The sequence below is a fragment of the Ochotona curzoniae genome, unplaced genomic scaffold, assembly GCF_017591425.1.
Source record: "Ochotona curzoniae isolate NIBS_2020 unplaced genomic scaffold, NIBS_Ocur_1.0 contig_2688, whole genome shotgun sequence".
Classification (NCBI taxonomy): Eukaryota; Metazoa; Chordata; class Mammalia; order Lagomorpha; family Ochotonidae; genus Ochotona; species Ochotona curzoniae.
The window spans coordinates 6,493,578-6,520,759 of NW_024465553.1; the positions used below are offsets into that span (position 1 = coordinate 6,493,578).

The following is a 27,182-nucleotide window of genomic DNA, read 5'->3' on the forward strand; positions in this document are numbered from 1 at the left end:
TAAACAAAGAGAAATGCACAAGTTTATTTATGCATTTGCAGGATTCATGCCAAGCAGGCCTCTACCATGTGAAACGCACACCTCCACCTGCTGAGCTAGATGTATATAAAAGCCAAATGGATTATCAAAAGAGCAGACTTATTATTTTAAGTACAATTAGTTGCCCTGATTAGTAACCCATAATCAGTATGACCTGAAATCCAGGAAGGTCTGTACACAGGTGAACCAGCTCAATCTCTCTCTGGGTCTCTGTGTCTGTCTCCCTCTCTCTCTCTCTCTACACACACACACACACACACACACACACACACACACACACATACACTGAACTCAGAAACGCAGAGCTGAGCTGATTAATTACTGTCTGTTTTAGAAGTTCACACTTGAAAGAAACAAGGGGAACATTTAATAGTGGAATCCTTGGGTAATAACTTAGACAGTCAAAGGCTTGTAGTGATGCAATCCACTGTGCACACCCTCCCCGGGTCAGGCAGCTGGCTGTCCCGGGGGTTCCTGTCTAGAGGGAGACAAGCTGTGGCTGAGACAACGGGGCTGCCGTCATTTGCCGGTTGGCTGGTCGTGGTGCATTTCCGGCGTGTACGTCAGGAGGACAATCATGACCCAGAGGTGAAGCAAAGCCTAAGGAAAGGAGAGAGAAATGTGCGGCTTAGCCAGCAGGGCTGGTGCACCGCGGGCAGGCCAGCCTGTGCACCCTCTGAGGGCCGCACGGGTCTCTGCACGGTCGCTGGGTGACCCACCAAGGAACGAAACGGAACGCTCGAGGAAGGCAAGTGTTCTCTGTCTAGAGTGCTGCGGGAGAGGCGGGCCCGGACCTGCCTGCACTCACACGTATGGGGGCATGAAGGACCTACGAGGGGCTATAATGAAGAGTAGAGAGCTTGGTTAAAAGTGCTAGGTTTACAAGAAACTGGTAGGAAAGGCATTTACAACAGCTCTGAGGGCTGGCGCTGTGGTGTAGTAGCTTAGACTCTGCCTGCAGAGCCAGCATCCCATATGAGCCCTGGTTCACGTCCTGGCTGCTCCACCTGTGATCCAGGCCCCTGCTAATACGCCTGGGAAAGCAGCAGAGCATGGCCCCAGTGTGTTGGGTCCCAGAAGTCCCTGACTTCTGCCTTTGGGCTGCTCCAGTTCCAGTTGTTGAGACCATCTGGGGAGTGAACCAGCAGGAAGATCTTTCTCTGTTTCTCCTTCTCTTTCTGTAAATCTGCCTTTTAAATAAAAATGATTAAAAAAAAAAAGAAAGAAAGAATAGTTCTGATTGGTGTTTTTTTGTTTGTTTGTTTTTTTTTTATGGCACGAGGATCAATGATGACCAGCTGCCCAGAAATGAAAAAATGATGCTTCCGAAATTCCGTGGTGTTGATTCCGCACCAAGAGCAGACAGAGCCACTTACGTGTGCGCGTATGACAGAGGCCCTTTTTGCGACTGGTGTTTCCAAAACCTTTAGCCAAGATTTGGGGAAGGGGAGCTGGGAAGTGGGGTGTCGGAGGATGACTGGGCCCCACAGGTGCCCCACGGTGCTCTCATGGCAACACTCCACGTCTCCCACCGACAGGAGTCCCCCACACCTGGCCCCTCGGCGGGGGGGGAAGTACTCTGAATCTTGACAGTCACTCCCTCTTTTTTATATATATTGATTTGTATCTGAAAGGCAGACTTACAGAGAGAAGGAGAGACAGAGACACTCCATCTCCTGGGTCACTTCCCAAATGGCCAAAGAGCCAGAGCTCAACCAAGCCTCCTCCAGGTCTCTCACATGGGTGCAGGGGCCCAAGGACTTGAGCCACTTGCCACTACCTTCCCAGGCACATTAGCAGGGAGCTGGATAGAAGCAGAGCAGTCGGGACATGAACTGGTGCCCATATGGGATACCAGAGCTACAGGTGGAAGACTAACCAACTGAGCCATCACGCCAGTCCCAGACACTCCCTTCTATCTGAAGGGATAACTCCTCCCTCTAGTGGATGATGAGGGTACTTCTTGTTCAGAAGGTTCTTTTCAAGAAAACAGCCCAGGGACTGTGGCACTTTGACATTTGCCTAATTCTACACCTCCAAGTGCTGGGATCCCATATGGATCTCAGCTTGGACACGAGTTTGTGTCCCAGTTGCTCCACTGCCCTGCCCATCCAGCTCCCTGCTTGTGGCCTGGGAAAGCAGCAGAGGATGGCCCAAAGCCTTGGGACCCTGCATCCTCATGGGAGACCTGGAAGGAACTCCTGGCTCCTGGTTGCAGATTGGCCTGCACTTTCCTCTCTTTCTACTCTAGACACGAACAACTGTTATCTACTTTCAGAATTCTTGCACATCAACAGTGAGTCCTTTACTCCCCTTCCAAATGGACTGCCGGCTCTTGCTCAGGCCACAGCTGAGCTGAGCGGGTGCAGAGCTGGGCACGCAGGCACTTACCATGTAGATGATGACGAACACGCGGGCAGTGGGGTACCTCCGCAGGAAGATGCCCAGGCGGATGCTGCACAGGTGGCCGGGGGGAGAGAAGAGAGTCAGAGGCCACACAGCCTCCCCACGGGCTTCGACGCTAGCTACTCCCCCCGCTCAACATTCAGAGGAGCTCTGGCAAAGTGTGCTTTTCCTAGAACGCTGTCAAGTGCTACCTTGAAACAACCATGTGGAAATGTTGGAGGGATTGGCAAAGCCCTTCCTCGTGGCTGGAGAAACACGGGGCGGCTCTGGGCAGCGAGAGGGGAAGCGGGTGCACGTCCTGACCTCACGGCCACGCCTCCTGGTGACATGTCTCTTCCCACGAGGACACGCACCTTCTGCTACTTTCACGGCCGCTGACACGGGCCTGCCTCACACGTGGGCTCTCCAGCGACAAACTGGGCCGTGTGGTGAGCACGACTGCCCGACACGCAGAGCACGCAGGGGCTTGTGCAACTGGGATCGGGAGCTTCAGGGGTCTCAATGCCTCAGCCTCCAGCTGCTGAACGCCTCGGTTCTGATGCTCAGCGGTAAGAAAAGATTCCTGCTCCGTGCTAGTTCATTACAACCTTGCTGAATTACAAACCCCAGGAGGAAGAGGGGTACAGCAGGTTGTTTAAACATGGACTTTATCAAGGGTACATGTAAACTGTTCAAATACTTTCATGATAAGGAAAATTCCTGCTAACTTGAAATGAATTATATAAACGTACACAATGATTACACTATTTATGATTTGGGTGGTATCTATAAAAGATACAGTAGGGTCCAGTGTGGTGGCCTAGTGGCTAAAGTCTTTGCCTTGCATGTGTCTGGATCCCAAATGGGTGCCAGTTCTAATCCCGGCAGCCCCTCTTCCCATCCAGCTCCCTGCTTGTGACCTGGGAAATCAGTGGAGGACGGCCCAAAGCCTTGGGACCCTGCACCCACGTGGGAGACCTGGAAGAAGCTCCTGGCTCCTGGCTTTGGATTGGCTCAGCTCCAGCCATTGCAGCCGCTTGTGGAGTGAATTAATGGACGGAAAATCTTCCTCTCTGTCTCTCCCCCTCTCTGTATATCTCACTTTCAGATAAAATATAAATAAATCTAAAAAAAAAAAAAAAAAAAAGCTAAAACACAGTTGGGTCTGAGCACAGCGCCCCCCATAGGCTGAGCCTGTGGTAGCATGCTGGGATAAACCACTTTCCCATCAGGGAGGGGCCTTTCTGATGACATTCAACCACAGCTCCTTTGAGAGTTTATTGCAGCAAGACCAGGAATGGTCACGGCTAATCGCCTCCAACAAATGCGGATGCCAGCAGGCCTCATGAAGCAATGTTTTACACCACAATATACTGAAACGAGCAAGGCCAGTGCCACCTCCTGTGACTGAAACCACAAGAAAACTCGGACAGCTGGCGGCCACCACTCATCCTGCTGGCACTGCTTACCTAAACTGGTCAATGGAACTCGCAGCTTTACGAACTTTCCCATACATTCCTGCCAAGTTAGCTTCTGTGTCATTAAAGAGAACTGGAACATTTCGCAGACGTGTTGCTGTTTAAACGAGAAACTAGATCAACATACTGACACCAAAATCAACTCTCTAGAACAGTAGTTGGACACACATTCTGTCTGGAAGCAATTCTCAAGGCTGACTATTCAACCATTGACTATTCAACCATTGACTATTCAACCATTGTGGCCACTAAGAAAAGGCAGATACAAGTGGTTATACAAATGTTTCAACTTCCATATCTATAAAAAGAAACATTTAAAACTCAAGAAAACTCTTAGCAACAACTTAAGAAACACCCAATGCCAGGTGTCAGTGAAGGGTCAGTTTTAATGGCCCCTTTGTTCCTGGAACTGGCTAGCAGCAGAGACCCCAGGAAGCTGAGGCCTCCCAGATGTGTCCATCCCACCTGAAGTCCACACCCTGCCTTGGCCCTCCACCCCAGCACAGCCAGCTTGTGACCCCAGTCGCTGCCCTCACTGCCACCCCCTCTCCTGCCATCTCCCCATCTCTTCCTTCTACCCACTCTGCACCGAAACTTTATTCCTTCCTCTCAGTTTCCAGTTTCTATCCTGCTTCCGAGGGCCAGTTCTGCTGGCTCACCTGGACAGTCAGTCTTCACCTTCTTTCTGATGATGTATTTTGAGAATCTTGATTTCTCTGCTAGAATCAGAGCCCACAAATTCCCTGCAGACCAGTTTGGCCCTAACGCTCCTACCCTGCTGAGTCTTTTCTCTGTCTCCTGGGCACTTCGTTTCAGGATCTTGACCACGCCTCCTCGCCCAGGCCCACCCATCCAGTTCGCCAAGCACAGCACCACACACCACACAGCCCAGACCTCACACGGGAGAAAGTGAGTCCTTTAAGGGATGAAGTTTCTTTTCAAATAAAACTCCTATAAGTTTACAGAATCCTGTGCAGATGGCAGGATTTGGTCCGACATACTCTGTTACCTTCACCGCTGTCCAATGCAGACATGTTAATGGAGGAGCCGCTGCTGGTGCTGCCTGCAGTCGCGCGCACCTGCTGCTCCAGCCGCTCCAGCTGGAAGACCAGGGAGTTCTTCTCGGTGCTCAGGTTCTCTAGCATGGTCTGCTTCTGGATCAGTGTCTCCGTCAGCTGGTGCAGGCGGTTCTCCAACTCGGACTGGCTGCTGTGGCTCAGGGTCTTATTGGTGAGCTGCAAGGCAAAGCGTTCATGAGTTTATCGTCCAAGACGGAAGCCATTCAATCCTGAAGTCACAGGACAGGATCTGCACAGGTCAACTGTGGCAGTCACAGTTGACTTTTTTTTTAAGATTTATTTTATTTTTATCACAAAGTCAGATATACAGAGAGGAAGATCTTCCATCCTCTGACTCACTTCCTTAGTGGCCACATCGGCCACTACTGCACTGATCTGAAGCCAGGAGCCAGGAGCTTTTTCCAGGTCTCCCACATGGGTGCAGGGTCCCAAGGCTTTGAGCCATCCTCGACTGCTTTCCTAGGCCACAAGTCGGGGGGGGGGGGGTGTGCATGGGAAGTGGAGCAGCCAGGAGGTGAACTGTGCATGTAAGACAAGGATTTAGCCACTGAGCCATTGCGCCAGGCTCAGTTTTTGTTAACTTTAAAGTCTAATTAGGAGATAAGGATTATGATTCATTTTCCTGCATGTTTTCATCTGCTCCCATACAACAGATTTAAAGAATGAGACATGTTCAAACAGGCAGCTGGAGTTTTAGCTCACATGCTGGTCTCCCAGGAGGCCTGGCAGCAGTGCGCCCCAAGGGAGGACAGGACGCTGAGCTCTGTTTAAATTGTAATTAACCTTCCATGAAACAAAGACTTTCCTGTCCTAGTTAGATGAAAAATATCCAAAAGAAATCTGTGGTTAACAAAAACAGCACAGTATTTTAGCTAACCGGAAGCTTTTGCTCTGATTGTCCAGGGCACAGACACGGGTGGGGGAAGCGGCAGGAAACGAAGCACCCAGCTTGCTCTTCCCAATTCCTACAAAAACTGAGACATTTTTCAAACATTTGAAATCATGGACTCCTATGAAGTCTGAGCACTTAAGACTAAAATGATTTGACTTTGCAGAACTTAAACTGAGTCACTTATTACAGAATCAAGACTTAACTGTCCTTCATTATTTAAATGATTCGTGAGCCTGTATAAACAATCACTTAACTGTAGGGAAGGGAGGGACAAGGGAAGACTGTAGGATGAGTCTACGATTCCATGAACGATCAAGGCTTTGGCTCCACAGGGTCCCTTTCTGTATGTCTTGTCATTTTCAGAGTTAAATAGGATCCTGGTGGCTTTATGAAAGAACTGCAGGGTGTTAACGAGGAAGATTTATTATCCGATTATTTATTAGGTCAAAGAAAACACGATTATGAAGCCAGAAATCAGCAGGACCGCACTGAACCTGCCAGCTCCGGAAGACAGGGTCCTTCGCCGCCCTGGGGCCTCGGCTGCGAGACGCCTCTGCAGGAAGCAAGGCACACAGCACAGCAAACGGCAACTCCCACGCCAGGCAAGGGCTGTGCACCAGCAGCCTCTCACCTGCCCCAGGTGCATGCGCTATGGCAAAGAGGTGGCACCCACAGTCCTACCTGGTTCCGGAGCTTCTGAATTTCTTCTTCCCGGTCCTTAACCCGGCTCTGCAGTGTGTTCTTGGTGCGATACAAGTCGTCTTCCACATAGCGGAGCTCCTGCAGTGTGTGCAGAATAAGCGAAAGCCAACGCAGACCCCCTCTCCACCCTCGGCATCCCAGGCTCTATATATTTCCACTTTTGTGGAAAAAATACCTGCTATCAAATCAAGTCTTTATGTGGTCCTGTGCTTTGATTTTTTTTTTAAATTGGAAAGTCAGATATACAGAGAGGAAGATCTTCCATCTATTGATTCACCCCCACCAAGCAGCCAGAGCTGTGCCAATCTGAAGCCAGGAGCCAGGAACTTCTTCCAGGTCTCCCACATCGGTGCAGGATCCCAAGGCTTTGGGCAGCCTTCGACTGCTTTCCCAGGCCACAAGCAGGGAGCTGGATGGGAAGCAGAGCCGCTGGATTAGAACTGGCACCCATATGGGATCCTGCCATGTGCAAAGTGAGGACTTGAACTGTCAGGCTACCGTGTCAGGCCCATGCTTTGACTTTTTCAGTTTAGAAAAAGATTATTTATTTGAAAGGCAAAGTTAGAGAGATCATTTACTGATTTGCTTCACAAACGGCCACAAAAGCCAGTGCTGGGCCAGGTCAAAGCCAGGAGCCCAAGCACTTGGTAGCCTAGTGGCTAAATCCTCGCCTTGCATGTGCTAGGACCTCTTATGGGCACCAATTTGTGTCCCAGATGCTCCATTTGCCTTCCAGCTCCCTCTGCCTGTGGCCTGGGAAAGCGGTCAAGGACGGCCCAAAGCGTTGGGACCCTGCACCTGTGTGGGAGACCTGGAAGAGGCTCCTGGCTCCTGGCTTCAGATCAGCTCAGCTCTGGCCACTGCAGCCATTTGGTGAGTGAACCAGCAGACAGATCTTTCTCTGAATATTTCCTTCTCTCTGTAATTATGCCTTTCCAATAAAAATAAATCTTATGAACCAGCAGGCTGTTTATCTGTCTTAATTCCTCCCTCTCCTTCTGTCTTCCAAAATAAATTTTTACAAATTCTCTTGCATGTTACCTAAATTTCTGTCCCCATGGGACAGAGCACAGAGTCCATGCTTTGTAACTGTCTGCCTTGAATTGAATGGATCACATGTGTCCTCTTCTTTCAATTTTGGGAAAAAAAACAAACTTAAACAAATCAAATATTTAGATTCAGGAAGCTTAACTGCCAACTAAAGAATGAAATAAAAAATCCAAGCGTGCTTTGCCAGTCACACGGCACTAACAGCGTGTTACATCTGTATTCACATGTACTTGCTTACTGTTCCTGCACCGTGTACTGTGATAAACTGCTGGTGCACCCAAGTAATCAAGCACAATTCTAAGGTTTCTAGGCACAGCTCTAGGACAAGGTAGCAGGAACAATGCGGCTCTTGCACGGGAAGCCTCGGTTAGTCTGTTCTCCGACTGGTTGTGTCATCTTCAGCAACCCCCATTACCATTTAAAGAAAAACACAAACTCCTCACAGGGCTGGACAGGCAGGTGCTGCCCAGTGAGGCCAGGCCGCCACCTCTGACGGCGAAGACGAGTCTTCCTCAGGAGCAAACAGCCTCACCTGCTTCAGCCGGTCCAGCTCTGTCTCCAGCTCTTGCTTAGATGCCTTCTGCGCAGCCATTTGCTCTTGCAGATCTTGTAACTGCTCCCTCGCCGATTCAGCTTCACTCACCTGCTGGGCCTCCGCGTCCTACAAAGAAGCAGCTTGTGTGTGAAAACAGCAATTTAACCACGCAGCCCCATAGTCATCGAGCAACCTGCAGGGGATCTTGAAAAAAGTGCACGAGAATATCCATGATGAAACAACTGTGGGTGGGCACAGTGGTGTAGTGGGTTAGACTATCACCTGCAATACCGATACCTATATAGGCACTGGTTCGAGTCCCAGCTATTTCACTTCGAAATCCAGCTCCCAGTGAATGGCCTGGAGAAGCAGTGGGAGGGTAGCCCAGGTGTTGGGTCCCTGCACCCACGTGAGGTGTGGGAAGGTGGTTTCAGGCTCAGCCTGCCACAGCCTGTGGCGAATCAGAGAGTGAACCCAGAGGTGCAAGATCCACCCTTCTATCTTTTCTTCTCTCTCTGTAGCTCTGCCTTTCAAATAAGTGAGAAAAATCTTTTAATTCATGGATTTTAAAATTATTTTTGCATCAAAATAATCTTGATTTCATTTTCCACAAACTGAAGCACCCCTGCATGATGCACTGTCAACTGGACCCAGGAGGCACTGAAAGGAGCAGGAGGCGAGAGGCAGCCTCAGCCTTCAGGGGCAGACAGCCAGCATCTGACCCACGAGAGTACCAGATGGCACAGGGCATCTGGCAGCGCCCAAGCCATCGGTTTTCACAATGGGCACACTGGCTCGTGAGGAAGTGAACGCCTCCAGTCAAAAGCCAACAATCTCACCTAGAGTAGAATCACCCACTCCAAAGGGCTGAATGGCACCAGTTCCCCGTTAAGGCAGCTGAGAGCTAGTATGTTGGGTGGGGTGCACAGAGACCAGTGACCCCAGTAGTGGTCAGAGCACAGTGGTTCCTTCAGCTGGCCAGTGGTTTTACTATCATCTCATTTACATCTTGAAACCCAAAAATCACCTTCCAGGTTTCCTTCAGCACCTACTACTGGCAGAGAGCCCAGCTGGAAGTTTAGAGATTTTTCCTCATCTGGGTTAAGCAGAAATCCAACCATGTAGTCCAAGGGGTTAAAATCGGCACCTTCATTTTCCTTCTCACCTCCCAATCCCTTCTCCCAAATGCCAGGAGCCCACACACTGCTGGTTGAACCAGCATCCATGTGGGATGCCAGCATCACAGGCAGAGGCTTCAGTGAGCCCAAGACTTTTTAAAATTAAAAACAAAACAAATAAACGCCTTGGGGCAGGATTTTGGTGTAGTGGTTAGATGTTTGGAACCCCCACATCCCCGCCAGATTGCCTGGCTCACCTCCGGCTCCTGCACTTCCACTGCGGTTTGCTGCTAACACGCACAAAGGTGGCAGTGATGGCTCAAGCAGCTGGGTCCCTGCACCTGTGGGAGACCTGGATGGACTCTAGGGCCTTGGCTGTGACTTGGCTCAGGTTCTGTTGTTGAGAGGCATGTGGGGTGAGCCAGTTGGTAGATTTCTTTCTCAAAAGACTTACTTGCTTGAAAGCTAGAGTTAGGGAGATGGAGGGTGGGGAGGGATAGAAGGGGCAGCGAGAGAGTGAGAGCAAGCGAGATCTTCCATCCACTAGTTCACTCTCCAAACAGCTGCACTGACCAGGGCTGGGTCAGGGTGAAGCCAGGAGCTCCACCTGGGTCCCCCAGCAGGTGCCTGGGACCCAAGTACTTGGGCCAACTTTCACTGGGAGCTGGATCGGAAGTGGTGCAGCTGAGACCCAAACTGGCACCCACACAGGATGACAGTACCGCAGGCAGCAGTTTTGCTTGCAGAACCGCAGTGTCGGCTCCAAACTACACTAATTACTGTATCCAAATGACTAGAAATGACTATAATCCAAAAGTAAAATCAGAGCATTCATTTCACTTAAGCTGGCAGTTTTTAACGTAAGATTACAGGAGACAGTCGAGGGTAAGGAAACAGTGCAGGATAATGAACCTTGCTCTTTTCAATCTTATTTTCACTTTATCTGGAAGGCACAGTCAGAGAGAAGTCCTCCATCCTGTGTTATGGCACAGCTAGTTAAGCTGTTCCTGGGCTGCAGGCATCCTGAGTGCCCAGTGATAGACAGCTCTGTTCTCTCAGAATGCCAGCAGCAGGGACATGGGCTGGCGGGGAGGCCGGGCCACAGCGCCCTCAACTGTAACAGGGATGGGGCCACCGGCTGGCGGGGAGGCCAGGCCACAGGGCCCTCACCTGTAACCAGGATCAGGGCCATGGGCTGGCAGGAGGCCAGGCCGCTGTGCTCTCACTGTAACCAGGATCAGGGTCATGTGCTGGCAGGAGGCCGGGCCGCTGTGCTCTCACCTGTAACTCAGAGCGGAGCTGCTGGATCTGGCCCATCAGCCTCTGGATCTCCTCCCTCTGCATGTCCTTCTCATGCCGAAGCTCCTCCAGCTCCATGCTGCTGGCAGTACTGCTGTCCACACCTTCAAAGCCAGAGCCTTCCTTTAAGCTGTTGATCAGTTTTTCTTTAGACTTAAAAAAGGAAAACAAAGAATTATGCTTCAGTAAAGCACAGTGTGTACCAATATCACCTGCCACATAGAAAGGAGCCCACTCCGGAAGCACTTCAGTGTTCTCTGTCACTCAAGGAATTCTAGTGACCCACAGGTCAGTATATCCCTGGGGTTAGACTGAGAAGTCCTCATTGCACGGTGGCCTTGGATTTCAGTCTCTAGATGCAACCTGCTGTAACAGTCACCCACCCCACTTCACTCGAGCAGCTACAGTGAGTCTGGCTCTGTGCTCCATGCAACAGAGTGTCTGTGGCTTGGACGATATTCCCTGTCTCGCAAAGGCAGAGGGAAGTTCAAGGTTCAGCGGAAGGCAGTGAACGGAAGGCTGGGATGGAGCTGCATGGAAGACCCAGAAGTGCCACTTTAGCCATTAGGCTACCACACCCGGCTGAGTATGACTACAATTTTAAAAGCGAGGCACAACAGAGGACAATTCACAGCAGTGCCAAAGCAGAGAGGGTCTCCTGGAAGCACTGTGACTGGCAACTCAGTGGGCAGGGCCAAACCATGGGTTATCCCCGGCCAGACCCGGACCTACTCCCTCCTCAGCATGTCTCTGCTGTCGGCCGGCTCTCTTCCTCTGCCCATTCGGTCAAAACTCAGGAGTCTGACCCTGCCCTCAGACAGCCCCGCCGCCATCTCAGGGTTTCTCAGGACCACCTCCTAGCCTCTGATCTTACCAGTCCCTGACCCCACTCCCCTTTCTGCTCACGGGCAGCAGCAGGCCCTGTGTAGGGACACATGATATGCCTCCTCTTGCTGCCCCCCGAAACTCGAGAACGCCATGCTCCCCCATCACCCCGGGAGAAGATGAAAACCCCTCTGCACTGCACGCAGGCCCCCGAGGCCTGGCTCCTGGCCAGCCCGGACTCTGAGCTGCCACGCTCAGCCTATCTGCTAGGCTACAAGAAACAGCAGGTAGGCAGAGCTGCCCACTGTGCTGGGTTCTCTCAGCTCTGGTCCCAGCACCTCAAGAATAGTGGGGTGCTCAAGGGGCACCTTCTTCAATGAAGCAACACTCTGTTGTGGGTGACACAACAGTAAGAGCAGACATGGTGTGATAAAAGCTGGGAGTGGGGGGCTAAAGGGACACAGTGAACAATGGCTGTGGGGGTGGGGTGGACATTTGGTGCAGCCGGTTAAGCCACTGCTAGGGACACCAGGCATCCCACAAGAGCGCCGGTTTGAGTCCTGGCTGCTCTGCTTCCAATCCTACTCCCCGTCAAAGTGTGTGGGAAAGCAGATGATGGCCCACATGCGTGGGCTCCTGCCACCCGAGTGGACACCTCCATGGTGTGCCCAGCTCCCAGCTTCAGCTGGCTACATAATTTGGGGACTGAACCAGCGGGTGGAAGATCTGTCCCTCCTTCTCTCTGTGTCACTCTGCCTTTCAATTAAATCTTTGAAAAACAAGCAAAAGAAAACAACCTTGGGGTTTCAAGTTTTACTACCAGATGACAAAAGTATTTACCATATCAGAGAAGGAACAGGAAGTTGGTTTGGGGGTGGGCACCCCCACCCCTGCACAGCACGCAGAAACTGGGCTCTGAAACTACCGTTGGAGAGTCACTTGAAGTCATACACAGGTGATAGAAAGAAACAATTATGCCAGTGCAAGGTAGAAAAAATAACCAGAGTAGCTGGAATGGAGGTTAAAGGACCGCTATACTTTGTACACTGGGAAACAGGCCCATGGGAGCCAGACAGCGGCAGGAGCGGTTAGAGAGCCAGGCTGTGATGAGTGGCCTGAAGACTGGAGCTTCAAGAAGCGGAGGGGTGAACCACCTCAGTGCTCAGCCTCAAAGTGCATGGCCACCCAGACAAGGACAGCCCAGAAACAGCAGGCACAGAGATGCTCTGAGCTAGTGAAGGCTAACGCGTTCACAAGAAATGAAATACAGATGGAATACCAGCAATGGTCCTGCTAAGTCCGCCAAGAAAAAGAGGAGACGGAAGTAGCTCAAAGAGGTCTCAAAGCCGAGAGGCTGCTTCTCCGCAGGTGGGAGTCCCCGGAGCTGGTCTCTGCTCTTCCACAAGGAACCGAGGCAGAAGGCAGCCTTCGGCTGGAGTGTCCACGGCCCAGTACGCCTCCCCTACTGGAATGCCTCATTTGAGTCCCAGATACTCCCTCTAAAACTAGCTTCTTGCTAACGCACCAAGAAGGCAGCAGATCATGGGCCGGTGTCACCCACGTGGAAGACTCAGATGAGGTTTTTTTTTTTTAAAGGAAGGGTTAAGACAGAGAGAAGGAGACATCTTCCATCTGTTGTTTCACTCTCCAAATGGATGCAACAGCCAGGCGTGGGCCAGGCGGAAGCCAGCAGCTTCACCCCTATGTGTATGCAGGAACCCAGGCAGCTGGGGTCATCTTCTGTGACTTTCCTAGGCTCATTAGCAGGTAGCTGCATTGAGAGTGGAATAACTGGGATTAAACTGGTGCTCATTGGGGATGCCAGCATCAGATGGCAGCCTCACTGTGCCACAACACCAGCTCCTGACTTGAGCTGGTGAGCATTTGGGGGATGAACTACCAGACTGAAGATACCTTTCTTTCTCTCATTCTTTCAAGTCGATGAAAATAAATAAAAATAAACATTAAAAAACACAAGGACGAAGGAAACAGCTGAGGGAGCTGTGCGCGGGAAGAAAGGAGATGGATCGTGCAGAAAGGTTGAGATGACGTGGGAGGAGTGAGTCGACCCACAGGCAGGAGGACCACCCTGCACGTCCTCCCTCAGCTGCAAGGCGTAGGAAAGAGAGGTGGAGAACAGCCGTAAGGCTGAGGGCAGGGTCATCTGGGCATGTGGGGAGGCATGTGGCTGTGAGAGTCCCAGGGGACAGTCAGATAGCACCCTACCACCCTTATGGCGTCACAGGGAGCAAGTGACAGGGCAACACGTGAACTGGGTGCAGGCAGGACACATCCTTTACAAGGGAGGGAAAATGAAAGGCCCCATATCTTTGGTGGAAACAGTTGGGCAGAACACAGCACCGGAAATGAGGCACACAGGGTGCGTGACAGCATCCATGCTGTGTCTCCTACACTGCATGTGTGCCCTCGTGCCTACCTGGAGGATCCGCGTGGCTTTCTGCTTATAGTCAATCAGCTCCTGCTTCGAGGACTCCAGGTTGGCCTTGTGCAGCTTGACCTGTTGCTGCAGCTCATCGCCTCGCTTCTTCTCTTCCGAGCACCTTCTTTCCGCCACGGTTACTGCTTCTGCCAAACCCTGACGCTCCACTTCCACTTTATGAAGACGTGCAGCAAACTCACTCTGTGAAAGTTCACATTCTCTTTCAGATCTATAGCATGCTGACTTACTAGCTTGGACATACATCTTACAACATTCATTCAAATGTCTCAGAGTTTATCAGCTCAGCCCAACAATGTCACAGGGAAGAGAAAACTTCACCTGTGAGAACAGGACATCTAACGTTGTGGCTCCAAATAGGGCAAGGACCCAAGGTCAGAGAGGCAGTCTGCTAGAAACGCAGCCCCCTAGGGCCTTGCCCCCACCCCAAACTGGCATTTCCAACACTAGGCACTTTCAGGCAGCCAGAGGGTATCAGGTTAAGCTGCTGCTTGCAATGATGTCATCACATATACAAGTGCCAGTCTGAGAACTGGCTGCTTCGCTTCTAATCCAGCTCCTTGCTCATCTGTTGGGCAGGCAGAGGAAAAGAAACGACAGACAGGAGAGCTCTCTGTCAGTCTAGTTTCGTTCCTTGGACGCATGTGATGTTCAACGGCTAATAAGGCTACAAAGAACTATGAAGTCTGGGAGGACGACGTCAACAGCTAGATCTTCACAGTACCATGGCTAATGGTTCCCTTATTTCAATAGTCAATGTAATTCTTTGTTTTAGCTTAAAAGCTTTTAAAACACTCTAAAAATACACTACCAGTTTTTCCCTCTTTGTCCATTTAGAAATAAATCCCAGTTTGGGGGCTGGCACCATGGTGTAACAGGCTAATCCTCCCTTTCTGGCATCAGCACCCTACATGGGCACCAGTTCAACTCCCGGCTAAAGGCTATTCTACTTCTAATCCAGCTCTCTGGTTTTCCACTAGGAAAGCAGTGGAAGACAGCCCAAGTTCTTCAACTCCTGCATCAATGTGGAAGACCTGGAAGAAGATCAGGGCTCCCAGCTTTGAATAAGCCAAAATTATAGCCATCTGGGGAGTGAACCAGCATATAAAATCTTTCTTTTTCCCTCCTTCTCTCTGCAACTCTGCCTTCCAAATAACAATTAAGAAAAAAAAAGGAAAAAGAAATTCCAGATCTCAAAATCGTTAGCTTTATTCTCAAAAGCTTCCTTTACCAGAAAACTGTGGTATCAGAAAGCTTTTTGAATTACACGCCAATAACCAGAAGCCCAGAAACTTCTGATCCAGTCACTTCCTGTTTTAGTGAAATAACAAGACCACTGAAGTCCACAGAGTATGTGAATGGCATCTAACGGAAAGTAAATTTTTATTGTAATTAAATTGAAATGTAACAACTAACATTCAATTCTACTGCTGAAAACCTTTATAAATAACTATATGTTGAAAGAACTCACTTGCCATAAAGTTCACCCTTTTAAGGGACATTTCAGTGGTGTTCAGTGCATTCCACAGGCCGTGTGGCCATTACCACTATTCGAATTCTAGAACATTCCCACCAATCCTGAGAAATGATCTACCCTATACTCAGGCTACTGTACTTCTCCACACATCTCCCATTCTAGACAAGTCACATCAACAGAATTATAAACTATATGGCTTTCCGTCATCAGTCCTCCTCAAGTTCTCCCCTTGTTTTCAAGGAACACCCACACTGCAGCACCCATTAACATTTGGGTCCTTTAAAACATTTTTCAATTTATCTGAAAGGCAGTCACAGAAAGAAGAGATGAGAGTGGCTGCGGGGTGGGGGTGGGGGAGACATAAAGAGAGAAAGAGTGAGAGAGAGAGACATACCCTCCATCTTCCAAATAAATGGTCACAATGGCTAAAGCCAGGCCAGAGAGAAGTCAGGGGCCAGGAGCTCCTTCCCGGCCTCTTACCCAAGTGCAGAGGCCCAAGCAAGCGATTCATCCTCCACTACTTTCCCAGGTGCATTAGCAGGGAGCTGGATCAGAAGTGGAGCAGCCAGGACTGGAACCAACACCCATATGGGATGCCAATATCACAGGTGATGGCTTTACCCTCTACACCATAAAGCCAGCGCTCACTGCAGTCTTTTTGATGACTACCTAGTATTTTTTTGCCTGGGTATTCTACAGTTTCTAATGAATGCAGCACCTGCATCATCTCCAATTTGGGGTTATGATATTTAAAACGGTATGACTACTCCTGCACGTTTTTCTGTAGCTGTATCTTAGGAGTCCTCCTATAACCCTGCGCTGTGTATACTTAATCTTTTTAGTAACTGTCTATTCCTAGAAACCTGAATATGTTTTAAACAGCTTGGGGATTTGAATCTATGTGTTCACTTATAAATTTTATGAAATCTAAATATGATCATATATTCCCAAAGAAGTTTCAGTGACTGAGTGAGAAATGCTGTTGGAATTAACCACTTGGAGCCTGCATTTTGTAGGTTAAGCTTCTGCCTGGGATGCCAGCAGCCCATCTGGGTGCTGGTTCCATTTCTGGCTGCTCCATTTCCACTCCAGCTCCCTATTAATATGCCTGGGAAGGCAGCAAAAGGTGGCCCAAGTGACTGGGCCGCTGTCACCCATGTGAGACTTGAATGGAGTTCCAAGCTCCTGGCATTGGCCTGGTCCAGCCTCAGCTGCTGTGAACCAGTGGACACATTTCTCTCTCTCTCTCTCTCTCTCTCTCTGACTGTGCCTTTTAAATAATCTTTATTTTTTAAACAAGTATATTATGCAACAGTATAAAGTCCTTCCTCCTTGGCCCAAAGGCAGACCCCTGGAGTCTGACCTGCATTTGCTTATAGTTCTCCTGCTCTCTCTTCAAGGCGGCATCAGCTTCGTGCAGTCTCTCCTGCAGGGTCTGCAGAGCTTGGTTCTGCAGGCTGCTGCCTTCGTTGTGATCCTGCATTATTCTGAAAGAAAACACATCATGTGAAATCACTCACAGTCATGGCGCACAGGACGTAGCTTGCAAGTCAGACATGACAACGATGCCTTGGCCAAACAAACAGGTTTAGATGGCTTTTTCCTTTATAGAGAAACGCAATTTGTACTCTAGGCATTCAAATACCAGCACACATCACATATGATGGTGCGTCCCCTGTCCAAAGTGCTGAGGAACAAAAGTGATTCAGAGAGGGCTTGTAGAAATAAATCTAATAACCACGAAATCTGCTTGTTATTCACATTAAACATAGCCTGACAATAATTTTATCGGCTATTATTATTTTTTATTTCAAAGGCAAAGTTACAGAAGAGCAAGATTTTCCTCCTGCTGGTTCATTCCCCAAAGTGCCACAATGATTGGAGCTGGGCAGATAGGAAGCTAGAACTGGGAGCTCCTCCCAGGGCTCCCACACAGATGCAGGGACCTACACACTCGGACCATCTTCTGCTGCTGTCCTAGGCACATCAGCAGAACATGAGATTGGAAGTGGAGCAGCAAAGGCTGAACCAGCATCCACGGGAGAAGCCAGCACCCATGGGCAGAGGCCTAACCAAATACACCATGGTGCCAGCCCCTAGATATTTTTAGCTACTCAATTCAGAGGCCTGCAAGTAACTATACACGATCAGCTTCAGTGTGGCTTGTGCTTTGTCTGTGACCTTCCCCATCAGGTTGGGTGTGGCATCAAGTCAGGGCTCAAAAACTGCCAGATGGTGCAGCATTTCAGATTTCAGACTCTCGGATCAGCGTGCTCCACATGCTTCTTACAAAAAAAAAAAAAAAAAATGACACTCTGCTCTTCAAATATCTCTAGATCTAGAGCCTGTATCTCAAGGTTTAAACAACAAGCTCATTTAATCCACAAGTATTTCTGACACTGTCAGAAGAAATGTTCCTCTTGTAAATTAAAAAAGAAGAAGGGCCCAGCATGGAAGCCTAACAGCTAAAATCCTCGCCTGGAACGCACCAGGAACCTGTATGGGCACCAGTCCTAATCCCAGCGGTCCGCTTCCCATCCAGCTCCCTGCTGTGGCCTAGCAAGGCAGTTGAGGACAGCCCAAAGCTTTGGGACCTGCACTCGCGTGGCAGACCTGGAAGACACTCCGCGCTCCTGGCTTAGGAGCAGCTCAGCTTCAGCTGTTGCGGCTGCTTGGGGAGTGAATCATCAGATGGAAGATCTTCCTTTCTCTCCTCTTCTCTGTATATCTGACTTTGCAAATTAAAAAAAAAAATCTTTAAAAACAAAAAAGCCATGTTCTTGAGGCAGGATATCCTACCTATCACACTGCCCACTGACCATTCAAGTGTGCTTCTCTCACTGCTACCAGAGCTACCAACCGTGACTTCTCGCTCTGCAAGGCTTCCAACGCCTCCGTGTGGGACCTCAGCAGCTGGTCGGCCTCCTGGAGCCGCACCTTGAGCACGGCCAGCTGGGAATCCTTGGCAGCCAGGGCTTCGGTCAGGTCATCCACTTGGGCGCGGAGCTCACGCGTCATTCGGTCACTCTTTGAATGGTCAACATTCCACTTTTCAATCCTCACTCTTGCTTTGTTTAGTTCTGTGAAAACCGAAATTCACTCTATAGGAGCAAGATCAGACATATCTTTCTCAGAGCAGAGAGGCACCTTTCAGACCCCTCAGGACTTTGCTTCTGGTCAACACTGGCAGCTTCCAAGCATCTTCAGTCTTTACTGCCCCAGTGGCACACTGTCAGCAGGTTAGGGAGCACAAAGCCAGCATCTCTGCTCCCACGCTGCTGCTTCTGGGATATGTCAGAAAGCAGCCAGGAGCCAAAACTAGCAGATGCAAAAGGCCAGCATTAAAGTCAATCAAAGAACAGGCATGGTGCAGCGTTAAACTGCAACTGGGTCCCAGCTACTCCACTTCCAAGCCAGCTTCCCACTAAAATGTCTGGGACAGCAGCAGATGATGGCCCAAGCGCCTGGATCCCTGCCCTCCACGAGGAACAACACTTAGATGGTTTCAGATTTCGTCCTGGCCAGCTCTGGCCACAGCAGGCATTCAGCAGATGGGAGTCCTCTCCCTGTGTCTGTCTCTCTGCCTCTCAAATAACTAACTCATGCTTCCCTGGTGGTCTAGTGGTTAGGATTCGGCGCTCTCAAATAACTAACTCAATAAATAAAAATAAAATGCATTGGCAGATCCAGACTCTCCTAACCACCTGTAGTTGCAGGATCCAGGACAGTGAGCCTGTGTCTCTTCTGTATTCTCAGCCATGCAGTAACACACCTACCACCTCTTATCTCCACCCCAGTCATGAGATTATTTCCTTTGTCACCACCCATTTCTGAGGAATCTGAAGCTCGTGTGCCCCTCAGTACCTCAGTGCTGGGACCCTGACAACCAGGGCCTATCATGTCGTTAACCTGGCCCTGGAACACTCACGGCAAACATACCAGATGAGCAAGATGGTACCTAAGGCCTGATCCTCTCACATCTTACAGTTCTGGGTGCTTCAGCTTGACCCAACAGGGCAGCCTTCTCTGGCTGGGGCCAGTGGGAGGGCGATCAGCTCCAAGTCCAAGTTCTACGTGTCTACGTCTGTATGCACCTGCCACCCAACACACCTCATCAAAACCATCTTTGGTAGTTCAGATATTAAGTTTTACGCTTGTCTTTGACATTCAAATTCCTCATCCTATATAACTTAACTCAGGCTCTACCTTCTTGAGTCTCCTTGGATTGCTGAAGCAACGAAGCCATTTCTTGATTTAAAGACTGCACCTCGTTCCTCAGCAGCTGGTTCTCCAGGCGCAGGTTAGACAGCTCATGGGCTTTGCTGTCATCGGCAGGAGATGAGCTGTGCTCGGTGCTGGTGGAGTTTGATACACTTTCCTTGGAAGAGGCCTCTGATTCTTCCGGAGCAGAGTCTGGGCTACTGGTGGCTTCTGGAAAAGAGGACAAGGGTTTCTGATGCCGGCACGCTCTTTACAAAGGCACTGTTAGCAGATTTTGGTAAGATGCCTTCCAGCTTATGTGGACTGCTACAGCTCAAACACCATACACAAGCTTAAAGTCTCGCAGCGCCTCGGAAAAGTCATCCTCACAAATGGACCCTACGGACCTGCAAGGATCTCTGGATACACAAACAAATGGTGACGAAGAGTACAAGACTGCAGTGCCGGGCGCAGAAAGAAGAGTTTGTCCGAGTGGCTGCGTTCAGGCAGAAAAGGTGTCAGTCTCCACTTTGGCCCCAAAACGTTTTTGGAAAAAAAAGGAGGAGAAAGTTCCAGCTTGAGAAACACTGGAAAGGCACAAGAGAATGCTGCAGCAAAGCAAGCAAAGCATCAGAACCTAAAACATCTTTCCAATGCTACTCATGAATTCACATTCACCTTGATTCTCAATTTGCTACTACCAAGTGTATGCTTTGTACTAACTTTGAAAAAACTGTTACACAAGACAAACTAGTCCCAAATGATAAAATGATATCTGAATAGACAAGGCTCAACACTTCACAATGTTTAATATAAACAAAGGGTTAATAATCCAATGAAAAATTACTCAACATTTTTGGTGATCAAGGAAATGAAAATTAAAATCACAATGAGAACCAATACACATCCACTAACAAGGCTAAAATTAAGGCAATTCCAAATGCTGGTGAGGGTGCAGGCCTCGCACACACTGCAGGAGGGAGCATAAAACGTCAGATCCACCACCGAACAGTTTCACAATTTCTTGTGAACTTAAACTTGTACCTACAGATGAGCAGCTCCATTCCTGGGCATTTATCCAGGAGACATGAAAACATTAGCCCACAAAAACACAAAGTACAAAAACATTCACAGCAGCCTTACTGATACTAAGCCCAAACCGGAAACAATCCTGATGTTCACATGGAGAAGGGATAAACTGTGGTCTATCCATAAAGTAGAAACCCACGCAACAATCAAAAACAGGAGAGAACGTAACGTGACCCACTCACCAAGGTAGTAAGCAGATCAGAAAGTGTGGATACCCCGTGCTTTCAGTTTTACGAAGTGTTAGAAAGGCGAGAACGAAGACATCCATGCATGCTTGCAGAGATAACACTGGGAAGATTCATCGCAAAAAAACACAGCGACGTGCTGGGGCCAACAACTCTCATGACAAACGTGGGTTACCCGCGTACACTCATTCACCCGCACAGCTGTCACCTTTGTACATTTCAATACACAAGCTTTACCTAAAAGAAAAAACAACCTCCCCCAAAAATAACCCAGAATGGTAGGGAATGGATAGATGAAGATTTATAAATGGGAGTGTTGGGCTGGCACTGGGGCATAGCAGATTAAGCTGCCATCTGTAATACGAATGGCATCCCACATGGGTCCAAGCTCAACTCCTAGCTGCTCCACTTCCAATCTAAGCTCCATACTACCTGGGAAAGCAGAAGGCTGTCCCAGTGCTCAGGCCTCTGCAACCCCAGGGAGATCAGCAAGGAGCTCCAGGCTCCTGGCTCTGGCCTGCCCAGCCTCAGCCAATCAGGAAGTGAACCAAAAGGTGCAACATCTCTGTCTCTCCCTCTCTGCTAACTTCGCCATTCACATAAAACACTTCCAGACAAAAAAAAAAGGAAGGGTTGGTTGGTATTGAACATGGATGGCCGTAAGGTTTACTTTACTATTTCATTCCCCATACAGGATTTAAATACCTCATACAAACTGCTGTTAAGAGCTGACAGGCAGTTAGCCCAGTGGCCGAACCACCAGTTAGGCGCAGACATCTCCCATGAGCTTGGACTCCTGGCTCAGCTCCCTACCAGTCTCCTGCTAACGCGCATGTTGCAGGGCTGTGGTGATGGCTCAAACGACTGGGTCCTTGCCGCCCCCATGAGAGACCAGAATAAAGTTCCCAGGTCCTGACTTCAGCTGGGTCAAGCTCTGGCTTTCTTTTTTAAAGATTTATGTATTTTTATTGCAAAGTTAGATATACAGGGAAGAGGAGAGACAGAGAGGAAGATCTTCTATCTGATGGTTCACTCCCCAAGTGACCACAATGGCCAGTGCTGTACTGATCTGAAGCCAGGAGCCAGGAACCTCTTCTATGTCTCCCACGTGGGTACGGGGTCCCAAGGCTTTGCACTGTCCTCCACTGCTTTCCCAGGCCACAAGCAGGGAGCTGGATGGGAAGTGGAGCTGTCAGAATTAGAACTGGTGATCATATGGGATCTCAGAATGTGCAAGGCAAGTACTTTAGTTGCTAGGCCACCATGCCAGGCACTATATTTTATTTTCTTAAGGTTTTATTTATTGTTATTGGAAAGGCAGAACAACACAGAAAAGGAGAGACAGAAAGATCCTCTACCCTCTGATTCACTCCCCAGGTGGCCACAATTGTCAGAGCTGAGCCGATCCAAAGCCAAGAGCATCTTCTGGGTTTCCCAAGCAGGTACAGGGTCCCAAGGCTTTGGGGACATCCTTAAGTGCCCTCCCAGGCCACAAGCAGGGGGCTGGGTGGGAAGTAGAGCAGCCAGGACAGGAACAGGTACCCAAATGGGATGTGGTGCATACAAGCTGAAGATCTGGCCAATCTGCTGACACACACAGGCAGTGTGGGACAGAAACAAAGCCTGTCTCACATGCACAATTTCTTTCTCTGCCTCACAAGTAAGTAAATAAACAGACAAAAATGTTAAGGGGCTGGCATGGAGTATAGTGGGTAAAGCTACCACCTGCAGTGCCATCATCTCACATGGAAGCCGGTTCACGTCCCTGCGCTTCCAGAAAGAAAATAAATCAGTTACATGTTATCTTAAGAAGTTACAGAAACCACAAAATAAGTGCAAAGAAAGCAGAAATTAACAAAATCATAAAGAATCACACTAGAGAGGATCAAGATGGCTAGCAGTGGTCCTCTGGGAGAGAAGGGCATTCTAAGCCACTTTGCTCTAAATGTGACAGTCAACCCTTCCAGCTGCGTACTGAGTCGGTGCAATCATGCTACACACCCAGTGCAGAGCACTTCAACTCCACCAACCTATCCAACAGAAAAACAGGCCTGCAGCAGCCTCGGGCACTCCTAACAGTCCTGGGCTGGCACAGTGGCTCAACAGACTAATTCTCTACTTACATGCACTGAGGTCCCATATGGGCACCAGTTCATGTCCTGGCTGTTCCACTTCCCATCCAGCTCCCTGCCTGTAGTCTAGGAACACAGCAGAGGACGGCTCAAAGCCATGGGACCCTGCACCTGTGTGGAAGATCTGGAAGAAGCTTGGGGTTCCTGGCTTCAGACTGGCTCAGTACCAGTCACTGCACCCACCTGGGGAGTGAACCAGCAGATGGAAGATCTTTCTATTTCTCCTTCTCTCTGTAAATCTGCTTTTCCGATAAAAAGAAAAAAAAGTGAGTACTGAGCATGCCCTGGGTGACACTAAGCAGGCAGCACTGTGGCCATGCTTGGGCATCTGCAGGAGCTGACTGTGTGAAGGTGTCAGCCGTGACACCCCATTATTTTCTTAAAACTCAACCAAATAAATAGTATCCCCCTCAAAATGCATAGGACATGCACAAGTTCTTAGGAGAAAACAAAAGGCCAAGAAGCGATAAGGTATGACTTACTAAAACGAGATCAAGAAGAAATGATAAACTAATCAACAGCTGAATCAACAGTTAGTTATTTACTCAGAATACTCAGGCCCTGATGGTTTTCGCAGAGGCCTAGCGCACATTCAGAGAACACAGCCTCAGTCTTCTCCAGCTGATTAAGACAACAGATTCTCAACATGTCTGTGTCGTGGAGAATCAAGTCTAATTCCTGAAAGACCGGGCTGGGCAGAGTAAACTCTACAGACAGACGCACAGCACCGTCTCCTGGGCTAGGCCAGGCTGTGCCAGCAAGCCCCACCCTCAGCCCAGGCCGTTCAGGCTGTGCCAGCACCCTATCGGCTCCACTCTGAAAGGGGGCACCAGTTAACTACCATGGCTGTGGCTCTCAGCATTCTCCTCGCTGGTTCTGACGGTCCCGCTGGCCTTGCGGGAACTGAGGCCCGTGGTCCAAGGAGTAGTCAGGACAGACGTCCTGCTCCTCTCCTTCTTGGTCTCCGCCTTCCCCATGGGCTCCTTCTGCGAACTATTAAGAAAATCAAACAGCAGCTCATCATCGGGCTCCGACTTCTTCCGTCGCACAAACTGGGAAGAAGGTCTGGGGACCGAGGCACTCTCGGCAGGTCGGGAGGCCTCGGCAGGGGTCCGGGAGTCCACTTTCACATTGGCGGTGCCAGCTAAGATGGTGGCTTTCTGATTTCGAATGTTCTCGGCCGCGGAGGAGATGTAAGCGGCTTTGGATCCAGTCTGGTAGGTCAAATCTGCATTTTGCTGTTGAGGTTCGGGATAGCCGACATCGGCACCATCTGCGAGCCTGCTGCTGCTGGGGTTCTCTTTGCGGAGAGCTGTGGCTGCCCCTTGATCAACTCGGTTTAAGAGGTCCTCTGCTCTTCCCGCCAAGTCCACAAGCCAAGACATGATGGGGGCAGGCTAATCCTTCGGCGACCCTGTAAGACAGACATCCAATGACGGATGTGGTAGTTGGCACAGCGTCAATGTTAAGATTAGGCTTCCAAATCGGTCCAGGACGAAAATCCGAACCCCACCCCCTACTAGGAGGGTAACCTTGAACAAGCTACCCGACTACCGCTCAGAAACATTGAGGAGACATGTACCTCCTCTGCAGGAGGTACACATATTTACAACGACTTGGCAAAATGCCTAGCAAATAGGCAGCGGCCATTCTAGTGGCTGCTACTACCACAAGACTATGACTATTCATAGGGTTTCAACTCAACATAGGGAAAACATCTATTTGGGGCTGATCTGCTCTTGCCCCGCCCAGGAATGCACTGGTTCAAGTCTTACCCAGCAGACCTAAGAATGTTTTTGGAGCCACTGTAATTAAGTACAAATAAATCCTTAAAGTGGGTCTTCATTCGATAGAAATAGGGTAAGTTTTGTTCACTAGTGAATTCCGGGCGCCCAGTACAAAGCAGGCCAACTGCTGAACACAATTTCCATGAACTGGCTCTTGGGTAAACACTGTGTTTATCACGTGTGACTTTCACAACCACGTTATGTCCTAAGTAGCAATGGCTTCACCGGGTCCTTTAGAAACTTGTAGCATGCGTCCACGCACAGCAAACCAAACAGATGCTGAAATACTTCGTAACATACTGAACGCCATGCAGTCCTACAGTTCAGTAGCACTCTCAAGGCAGCTTGGCGCCGGTGGCCAGGAAAACCATCAAAACTCACGTTCTTAACTTCTTACTCCTTGTCACTCTCGCGTTAACCTGCATGGGTCTTGCAGGCCCTGGCACACACGCCCACGCTGATCACTTCACCGGGCAAACACTACTCGCAGGCTATGTGGCCTGGGTGTCCGCCTCGCTAGCAACCAATCCGGGGAGAACTTGTGAGGCGCAAAGCCCTCAACAGAACCCCTTCCCGAGTCTCGGGCATGGGGTGCCTGGGATGGGGAAGGGGGCGCACACTATGGAGCCGCGAGGAACGATCCTCCCGACCACCCTGCTGGAGCCTCCGGACCACCCGACGGTGCTAGTGGCGGGGGTCGCGAGGAGGACGCAGCGTCACAAACACCCTGGGCTGCCGGTCCGGGGCACCCCTTGGCCCCGTCCTCAGACTCCCACACAGCAAAGAGCAAAGCCGACGACGCCCCGCCAGCGTCGCCAAGCCCGTCCGGGGGTCCTGGCCGTCGCCTCACCTGGGCACTCCGGAGCCGCCTGCCCGCAGCCTCGACGCCCCCCACCCTGGGCCGCAAGCCCTCGGCCGCCGGCCCGCAAAGGGACAACCCTTAGTAAACCGCTCGGGGCTGTCTCTTCCGGGAGACGTGGAAGGGCGGCGAGGACCCCAAAACAGAGTGGCCTTCGAGCTGCCTGATCGGCGGGAGCTGACAGCGGCCACCTGCAGGTGAGTCAGGCGGCGGCGCCGGCGGCCGCGGGGGCCTTGCCCCTGGTCCCGCCCCTCTTCCGCCGGCGGCGAGAGCGGAGAGGGGCGGGGCCTGCGTGCGTGTGACGTATTCGCTTCTCCAGGACGACGGTCTGCACGCGGCGGGCACAACACTGGAGACCACGCCCCGGGGGCGGAGCCTCGCTGCGGGCCTCGTGATTGGCTGAGGCTGGGTGTCCAAGTCCCCGGTGGGCGGATGTTACAGCCTACGTCGGTCCGTACGTCATCTTTACGTTGAAGAAACTGGGACTCCAAGAAGATAGCTAACTTGCCTAAGGAATCTACCTTACCCTCAAAGCCTTCAGTGTTGATTACCTTCAAGTTAAATATTGGGTGTGATTTCGACTTCTCTCAGATTAGCCCAGGCCAGTATGGAGAACTTTGAGTAGCACCAAGACGGGATAAAAATGACATCTAACATCTGCTAAGCCTTCAGGAGGGGAAAAGCAAGCATTGAGTGTGCATTAAATGTAAGGCAGGTGCAGTAATTATCCCGTGATAGATGGCATTGCTGGTCTAGGCTCTCCCATTCTTATTCTTCCAGGTAAGGGTTATACCCAGGTAAGGGTCCTTCCTGCTGCCACTGGGCTGCCATGCTCCTGTGGCTGAGCTGGCCTTTCTAGCTGCGGTGATGTTAGACTTGGTCTCTGACCTGCTTTGGGCCAACAGAATGTGGCCAGAGGCTGGCAGAGCCACTGTGTGTTCCTGCCAGCTGTCTTGGTCTTCTTGTCACACTCGGGACAAGGGCCTGGGTTGATGAGTCTCCTGGATCCTGGACCAGCCTGGCTGCAGGAGTGTGAAGCAGCCCACAGCTCACATGTCACGGGAGTGAGAGATAAACCTTTCCCGTAAGGAGCTGCTGGGGTGCAGGGCTGCTGCTCCCACAGCCGTAGCTAGTGACGTCTAACCAGTACACTCCCCGATTCACCGATGAAGACGCTGTTTCACTGAAGGCTAGCTACTTACCCGGGTCCACAGAGTAAGCAGAGCGTGGGAATTCAAACCTACGGTTGACCCCGGTGACAATGTTCTTAGTCATTCAATGGGATGAAGAGCAAAGATGTTGAGGCAGAGTTAAATCTTCCACATCAAAATAAATGGCAGTGGGGAGGCCCCCAAAACAGGTGATGTGAATTAACATATACGTTTGCCATCCCTAAAATCACTGCAATGGGGGGAGCATCATTTGTCAGTGAAGACACCCACTAGTCCCCTTAGCACTGACACCGGATGGCTTGGGCCGAGTCCTAACTTAGCAAAGTCAGGAGCCGCGAGCTTCTTCCAGGTCTCCCACGCGGATGCAGGATTCCAAGGTTTTGGGATATTCTCGTCTTTTTCCCAGATGACAAGCAGGGGA

The 27,182-nt window shown here is 50.3% G+C and overlaps 1 protein-coding gene and 1 non-coding gene across 3 annotated transcripts; both read right to left on the reverse strand.

Moving 5' to 3' along the window:
* Window positions 1-25,710, reverse strand: GOLGA5 (golgin A5). 2 transcript variants are annotated; one of them, XM_040975129.1, is made up of 13 exons: window positions 25,581-25,710; window positions 23,785-24,357; window positions 19,544-19,768; window positions 18,198-18,417; window positions 16,701-16,824; window positions 13,840-14,043; window positions 10,560-10,730; window positions 8,158-8,286; window positions 6,555-6,653; window positions 4,912-5,137; window positions 3,894-3,999; window positions 2,431-2,494; window positions 1-639 (listed from the first exon to the last, which is right to left on the reverse strand). In XM_040975129.1, exons 2-13 carry the CDS (start codon window positions 24,326-24,328, stop codon window positions 559-561), a joined length of 2,193 nt encoding a protein of 730 aa, XP_040831063.1. In that variant the 5' UTR covers window positions 24,329-24,357; window positions 25,581-25,710; the 3' UTR covers window positions 1-558. The 2 variants fall into 2 exon arrangements, with proteins under 2 accessions (XP_040831063.1, XP_040831064.1); XM_040975130.1 differs by lacking the exon at window positions 25,581-25,710 and having other exon boundaries at window positions 23,785-25,557.
* LOC121153293 lies at window positions 1,311-1,443 on the reverse strand. Its single transcript, XR_005883378.1, has one exon. It is a non-coding gene; the product is annotated as a U11 spliceosomal RNA (small nuclear RNA).
* Window positions 25,711-27,182: the final 1,472 nt, after the last annotated feature.